Source organism: Corylus avellana, chromosome 1, assembly GCF_965113065.1.
Source record: "Corylus avellana chromosome 1, dhCorAvel1.hap1.2, whole genome shotgun sequence".
Classification (NCBI taxonomy): domain Eukaryota; kingdom Viridiplantae; phylum Streptophyta; class Magnoliopsida; order Fagales; family Betulaceae; genus Corylus; species Corylus avellana.
In genome coordinates this window covers 13039361-13048021 of record NC_142490.1, presented here as the reverse complement: position 1 = coordinate 13048021, position 8661 = coordinate 13039361, and the positions used below count along the sequence as shown (strand labels likewise).

The 8661-nt window shown below is 35.5% G+C and overlaps 1 protein-coding gene across 1 annotated transcript; it reads right to left on the bottom strand.

Annotated features, from left to right (window-relative positions):
- Nucleotides 1–4800: 4800 nt before the first annotated feature.
- On the bottom strand, nt 4801–6146 carry LOC132171885 (uncharacterized). Its single transcript, XM_059583297.2, has 3 exons — nt 6030–6146; nt 5821–5896; nt 4801–5700 (listed from the first exon to the last, which is right to left on the bottom strand). Exons 1-3 carry the CDS (start codon nt 6075–6077, stop codon nt 4991–4993), a joined length of 834 nt encoding a protein of 277 aa, XP_059439280.2. The 5' UTR covers nt 6078–6146; the 3' UTR covers nt 4801–4990.
- Nucleotides 6147–8661: the final 2515 nt, after the last annotated feature.

The following is an 8661-nucleotide window of genomic DNA, read 5'->3' as shown; positions in this document are numbered from 1 at the left end:
TCCATAATTTTTTTTTTTAAAATCCATATAATAGTTAACCACAAGATTATCGTGTAGTTAATACAAAGATAAACCCAAGTAACAATATAAAGATCATGCATATTTACATATTGAAGTGATGTCATGGCACAATATGTGGGAAGACATGCTAATTAATTAGTATAGATTTATGGAATTTCAAAAAAATAAAATAAACACTTGCAGAAACTTTTGGTAAAAAAAAGCAAATCCATAAGTAAATTTCCTTTTGAAGAACTTAAAACCAATTTCTTCTTAATTTGGACTTCATTCTTTCTAATTTTGAAAGGAAAAAAACCCCAAAAGGTCTTCTACTTTAGAATCATTTGAGGACAGATATATATGGTAAATACTTCATTATTCTTTTCTTCTGTCTCCAAGATTTTTATTACAAACAACTTTCAGCACAAGTTTGGTGGCATTTGAGTGGAAACCCTAAAAGATCTTCCAAGCAAAATTCAGTGAGAGAACAAAATTTTATTGACATGGACACATGTGGATGGAGTATAAGGAAAGAGAATATGGATTATGTGGGGGGGTTTGCATACTTCTACTTGTATAGCAAGGGTTTGAGTCAATTGATGCACTTTATGGGCGGTGGTTCATTGAAGATCCATTGCTCAAGTTGTGCAAAAGTACTTGCTTGAGACCATCTATGACAAACCCCAATGGTCCCCCACTAATGGGACATGTCTTTTAACATCAAAACTTATAACCATGAATGAAACACAATGAGTTTGGTGCACTGATTAAGTGCTTATAATGCTAATAACTATCACCTCCTAAACTATAGCAAAATTTATCTACCAAGTGCGCCACCTTTTGCTCCTGATGTAAATGTTCTTCTTTCATTATCTTATCTTTAGTTTTCACCAACCACTATCATTATTACACAAAAGATATTGATGGTTTTTTTTCTCTCTCTCTCTCTCTCAAAGTAAGCATTAATTGGCCTTGGTGAAAAGATGTCACAAGAGGGAAACTTTTTCGTTCCAAAATGGACCGCATTGTACGTGGCGTCCCACATTGTTCGGCTATGGAGATGGAGATGAGCTTATATGTATATTAGCTTACACCCTTCATGACAATAATACGTTAAAAAGCCGTGATAATCATGATCACATCAAAACTCCGCAATTAAGCGAGCTTATGCGAGAGTAATACTATGATGGATGACTTCTTGGAAAATTTGGTTTGGAGGAGCCAAAAGCAGACAGTATTATATGTCATTGGGGTGGGACGATACAAATGGTATCAGAGTCATTGCCCAACATAAGATGGAGGAAGCTTGCATAAGCCCATGAAGATTGTTAGCGGGTACTCATTGGGAACCCAATAATGGGTTGATCCTATGAGGGTCGCCAGCAAGGACACTAAGTTCAAAGATGGGTTGATTGTGGCGTCAAACATCGCATAAGTATGGAGATGGAAATATGTTTATATGTATACTTACACATTTCATGACAAAAACATGTTTTTAAAGCTGCTCTGCAGGCTTATGCAATAGTAGTACCAAAGTAGGTGACATTCCGAAAAGTTTGGTTTGGGAGAGCAAAAAATAGATAATATTGTGTGTTATTGGAGTGGGGCATTACAATATTCCTTTCTGAAAGAGTTGAGGGACCTTCCAAAGTTCATACCTATTTCGGTTAATTAACATACAAACACATTAAGCAGCAACAACAGAGAATCACACTACATCTCATACAGCAACATCAACTGACAATCACGCTACATCTCATACAGCTGGTGAGACCAATCAATCCGCAAATCACGCAACAAATATTTGAAGCTATAATCAATTAGCGGATCATGACGTCAAGCTAATCAAAAGTTAGTCTGCCCAAGCTTTTGCTTGGCTCAACAAATAAGTGCAAGATTTCGGACTTTTCTGCAAGGTCTACAAGTGCCATTTTCAGATAGGATATTCTGGAACGAGATTGGCTAGCAAATTAAACAGGCTATTTGCATTGAGTGTGGATTTATAGAAAAAATTTAATGTAGTTATATCTTTAAAATGCGTAATTTTCATGGACGAATTATACCCACAAATATAAATTTATTATAATACTGACACATATAAAATATATTTCATTCATCGATGATGAGGCACTGATCTTTCAGTCTAACCATCACTATTGTTTTCCCCCCGAGTTGCAATTATAGTAAAGGCAATAAAAGGGTTTATGTGTGCCCTTACCGAGACAGTCTAGGAACCACATGCTAGGGTATATATCATTCTTTCTAGAAGCTAGCATTGACCAAAAAATCCCAGTAGAATGATCAGCAGCACCAAGAATTGTACATGAATAAATAAATAAATAAATAAGAATATCTATCACAATAATTTGATAGGCCACGGTCTTAGCAGATCATATGAGATGCATATTTTGCTTTTGGACTAAGATTCTCTTCTCAGTCGATCTTTTCATTATCATGAATACTACAACATATACCGTCCCAATTCGTTTCACCTGAATATCAAAAAAATATCCTAAGTTTTTGTACCCTTTTGACCAATTATTTTGCCAAATTAATAATCTCTCTCTCTCTCTCTCTCTCTCTATATATATATATATATATATATATGAAGTTAAGAAAAATAGCGCAAGAAGTAATGGTGTCAATAGTTGTGGTCTCAGGCTCATCTCAGCATTACGTTGGAGCCTAGCTACTGTCTTGTTTAGTTTGGTAACATTTTCTTTTGGTTATAATAGCTTGCAAGACGAAGCCATCTAATCCACTCAAAGCCAAGCCCTTCAATAATTTCTGAATGCTAACAACAAAGAAAAGTTGCACTCCAGGTGTACTGCAAAAGCAATGCTGCCTGTGTACTCATGATTAGCAAACATGAAGGACATCGCAGTCCGCATTTTTTATAATTTTTTTAAACCGGGATATCCGGAGCTTTATTTCGACTAAATTTTGGAGACACTGTACAAAACACTCCTTTTATCTGTCTAATCTTAAACCTCATATTTCACGAGGCACGGGAGGAGAATTTTGCATAATATTGGAACAACTTTTAATGAACAAAGATTGGAAGGACTTTGATGTAGAAAAAAGGTGGGTTTTTCTTTCACTAGATTCTATAAATCCAAACCCCATCAAGAGGGACCCAAGAAATCACATCATTCAACCTTTGCATCTAAAGGGCGTACGTGAGGGCATCTTTTAATTATTATGTTTCGGTGTTATAATTAATTACTTCAGATAAGTTAATCAATCTATGCTAATCTTGCACATACCCCTCAAATTAATGATTACAATATCTATAGCTAAAGCTATGTTCTATATAAAACAATCAAATTCTTGACCGTACGTGCTTGAATAAAAATCAATATATATATATATATATATATATATATATATATATATATATATATATATATATATAGAGCTTTCAAGAATTCGAAAAGGATTATCTATATATATATATATATGCTCGATCTTGGCTGCGTTCATGCAATCATGCACCCGTTTGTGAGCTTGGAAGTGGGTAATTTTTGAGGACACATAGGGTTTCTATTTTTGTTCAAGAATATATGACAGGATAAAGCATACCAAATGCTCTCTTTCATGGTAGAAAAGAGGTATAATCCATTGTGAATATTCTAATCCGGATAAAAAGTGAGAGGTTGAGGGTCGAAAGTCCGTTTGGTTCCATTAAAATGATTGAGATTCCAGGGCTCTTTTCTTGTTTGAAGCAGCTTCATTTTTACGTACGTAGTTGCTAAATTAAAGCTGCTTTCAACTTGCTGCATAGCTCTTAAAGAGATGTTGTATTGTTCGAACGGGTCGTATTTTGTGACTCATCACTATCCGCAAGAATCGAGTATCGGTTAAGTAAAGATTCGAATAGTTCATCTCATGATATATTAATCAAATGAGTTGACCATTCGAACTCACCTTCAACTAATTAATCTCAAAAACTTAATTTGGTAAAATGATAATTGATATCAGCAGGGCTTAAGAGACTAATTAAACTATATTAACATCGCTGAATGCAACTTCTCGCCCAACCCCATGCCACCAGATTTTCCACCAAAAAATTCGACCCAAGTATTTTTTTTTTTTTTTAAAAAAAAAAAAAAATAGAAAACTTAAATAAAAAAGTAAGCATTTCTCCCCGTGCATGATTGGTCCCCATACCCAGTACAGAGATTTAGTTAAAAGGGAAAGAAAAAGGCTAGACACAACCACCCCACAAGCTAGCGTAAGTTTCAATGCAGAGTAAGACACTATACTACTATATGTTTCTCACATTGAAAGCAAAAGACGCCCACAACCATCTTTTAGTTTGCTTTCTCACGGAGAATAGGAACCTAATTAGTTCTTATAAAGTGAATAGTTTATAAAAATATTTATAAGTACAAGAAGTTTACATTGCCGGGTCCTTTTAATTGCAAAATGGTATATTATTAGCACTTTTTCTCAAGAAAATGTCAATTTTAATGAAAAAAAAATGAGATATGGTAAAATCTAATAAAATCTCTACATTTTTCTCATCAAAATCTTAAGTAGCAAGTGTCATTTGCCATCAACTTGGACCATGTGCCCTTTTTTTCGACCATTATTATGCATATTGGTTAATATAATTGAGAGATGTACGTGATGGGATATTAAATATAGAAAGATTGGAAAGTAGAAACATAGGAGCTTGGCATTAATTTGACTGAGAGTTGTAATATGGCATTACTCTTTAGTCCTTTTCCTAAAGCTAGCCAGAGAGAAAAAGAGATTGTCATAAACAAAAAGATCTACTTTACACAACACAAGAAGTGGGAGGCCAAAAAGGAGATTTACATTAACCAAAGATTACAAACTAATTGGCTTGTTTAAGATAGCAGTTAATAAAGCTAAATAAAGACAATCCACTAAACGCCCTCCAACCCCTCTTTAACAACTCCTCCCTTATTTTCTTTACAAAATTTAATAAATTCGGCTCTCTCGATGATATCCATGATGATGATCACATGATTGAGCATCCACTTTCATCATCGTCTTCGTTGAAGGGATGATGATCGATCGGATGAGATGACGCCGCCGCCGGCGTCGGGTAGAACTCCGGGCGAGAGTACGTATTAGCGTGCATGGGAAGGACATAATATGAAGAAGTGCTAGTGGTAGGGTACGCCGTGTTGTAACTCATTCCGTATGGAGGAGGAGTGGGGTAATTGATCATTGGTGGTGGATATTGGTACACGTGCTGACGTGGAGGGCTGAGATTCATCGCCGCCATAGGTGGGGCCAGGTCATGGGGATCCCCCGGGATGAAATTTCCACCTGGTGCATCGCCGGGATGCTCACCGCCGGCATTGGTGGGATTGTCAGTTTGCGCTTTCTTCTTCTTCTTCTTCTTCTTCTTTTTCCCAGCTCCTTCTCCTCCTCCGCCATTAATTTCTCCACCACCCTCTTCATTTTCACCGTCCTCGTTATCCATCTCGCCGCCCTCACTGTCAGCAGTTTTTTGTTCGCCATCGCCGCCATCTTCTTCGATATTTTTCTGGTCCTTCGGTTTCTCGTTATTCTTCTGTTTCCCGGACTTCTTCTCCTTCTTCTCAGGCAAAAGCTCCGCGTGCTTTCCTGATCTCAGAAGCTTCTTGATAAGAGTATCTGCTTCCACGTTGCCGGTCACTGTCACCTTATGCTGCTGAGAATCCACCGTGGTCGTATAAACACCTAAAAAAACAATTGAAAAATGTCCATAAAGAGTGAGGAGAATCACACGTAACATTGAAAATTAACGATCTAGTCATCTTATAACAGATTACTAAACGTTCAGAGACGTTGAAAAAGCACCTTCGATGCCTTGAAGAACTTTCTTGACTTTCTTCTTGCAGCCTTCGCAGTGGATTGAGACTTTCAAGACCCATGTCTGTAGGATTATGGTGTGGAGAGGGAGTTAGAAATTAATGAACAAGTGAGAGAATTAAAGAAGAGAGAAAGAAGAAGAAGAAAAAAAAAAAACTTAGTAGAGTGCATAGGAAGAGTACAGTTTGCTTAATTACCTGGTATTTTAAGGTTTCTGGGGCTTCTTCAGGTGGCTTGGTTGCCATCTTTCAGAGAGAGAGAGAGAGGAAATGGGAAATGGGAGCTTTTGAGAGTGTGTGTGTGTGTGAGGAAGTGTTCAGGGGGAAAGAAATGGAGTAAGAAGGGGGTAAAATAGGTGGAGAAAAAGGAAAGGAGAGAAAAAAGCATTTGTGTGGACGCCACATCACCTCCACATCCAAGGGCCCACATGCTATGACACGTCGAATGGTAAAGTCAAGTGACCGAGTACGTGACAATCAAGTTGCTCCTAATGATCTTTCAGGAAAGGAAATTGCTGTTCTTAAAATAATTTACAAAGTTTCTATTCAAAGAAAAACAAAATTCCCACGAACTCTTAGTACACTTTTTATTATAATTTCTTTAACAATTTATATAAATTATTTAATAATTAAAGTTATACGTGTCACCTGAATTATATTATCATATTAATTCATAACTTATAATAAAAGTTATACAAAGCATGGACCCACCATCCTTTTTTGGGGCTGTTGATTACTTGATATCTAGAAGATTCTAACTACAAGTGAAGCTAATCCAGTTAATCCAGATTGTTTTGAAACAAAAACTGTTCAAATCATCCTTGCTTTTTTATGGTATGAGCCAAGAAGAACAAGAAGAAGAATACTTCTAGCATGTTCTACCGGCCATTAAACTGAATATTCTTTTTTCTCAAATCCCCATTTTTAGTAGAGAATTCATATTCTATCAGGACATAGTGTAAAATCTTTTATTACAGTTTTGAATAGAAATTTCACACATTAAGTAAGAATATTAAATACAATAGAAATGAAAATATTATATCTTTAATTTAAATTAATCTCATAGACTTTTTCATTCACTCGAATCTAATGCCCACCACCTACACCGAACCCCCTCATTCACTTCCGAGCCCCCAAAACTTGAGTTTCCAAAACCAACTAAAACAGTTACTCTAGTGGTTTTGTTAGTAGTTGTGTCAATGGGTATGAGGTATTTTTATTTTGTTAAGAGAAGAAAAATTATTTGGTATGAAGTGTTATATTATTTTTTGGTGTTTTAAGTTAAGTATCTATTTTCTATTGTAAGGTGCAAAACACTCCGTTTACACCACGACCTGATTGAAATTATTCTCTTTATATTATTATAAGTAAAATGTGATCTCGGGTCTTGGGTATGTGCCGAATGGAAATTCACAACACTAAATTGTTCAAAATTACTCAAATTGTTAAAAAATTAGACAGTTAATTGCTAGAGATCTCAAACCGTACGCATTTGATCCCTTTACAAAGATAATTGTTGGGTTTGCTTATAATGTTGGAGGCATGACAAAATTAGTTGAGCTTGAGTTAGTAGGATTGATGGAAACAATTGAATGCCAAGGCTCAATAGGATTGAAGAAGCAACCTATAATCCGACCCCTTTTTATGTTAAATTGAAGCTTTTATGCTCTATCTTTATACCAGCCATCCACCCAAAATTGAATTTTCAACTAGTTATACGTACCTACGCATATTTGAAAGGGATCAAATCATTAAAGTTTGTGCTATATATATAATCAAGAATCAAACCGGTTCTTCTGACATTATAAAATTGCCAACTTCTGCATTTATGATGTTTTCGGATATTTATTTATATAATTTTAATTTTATGTATGCTCTTTTTTCAACTTTTTCAACGTGGAATTTGAGCCTAAAATTGACATCAACAAGTAGTGCTCCATTATAACATGCAACATATTCCATCCACTAGTGATCACACTTTCAAACCCATAAATGAAAAGACCAAAATCATCATAAGTGAAAGTGGCCTACTCCATCCAACTCCCTCTATGAAAAATGATTACATTGTTTGATAAGCAGTGAGGTATATATATATTTAAAGCACTGTGAAATCTATGGTCCAGGTTTTATTTTGTTGCATCTAACGGTACGCATGATGTTGTGTCATTTGAAAATTTTAAACAAGGTGGTGACGTATATTATTAGGCTTGTGAAATATAATTCTCTCAATTTTACTTAAAATTATGTCTCCATACTAATATCCTATGTGCTTCTATGTTCAAAACATATGCGCGTATATATGTGTGCATTCTACAGACTCTACTACTAAGGAACACCACTATCTTTTAGACTCATTAATTATCATAGATAGCTCTCCTTTTTATCTTTATTGACTTGAGCGTCGGAGTTGTTCCGATCCTCCGACGCTGGAGGATTTCTAACATCTTCTACCTTTTTTGCAGATAAGCTTCTCTCTGACATATGATTTGAAGTCACTACGAATTTGCGATGATCCATACACCAACAATATATTCCCCAAGAGTAATATAATGCAGGGGCAATCAGCATTTCAAAGAAACAGCAACTTGTCGACTGACTAAACACGCGCATGGCAGAGAGCTTTATAAAAACAAAATGAAAAGGCAAGATATGCATAAGATGAAAGGGAACGTTTTCAAGCAAAGAGGCCAGAAGAGAACAAAAGGATTTAACACTAAACAATATCTTTAGCAGTTTTAGTGGAAAATTTAATTTTTATTGCAGATAACATTTTAAATCTTTGTCTACTTCCTGGCCAGGATCCAGTGTACATAAATTCCGTCTCAAATAC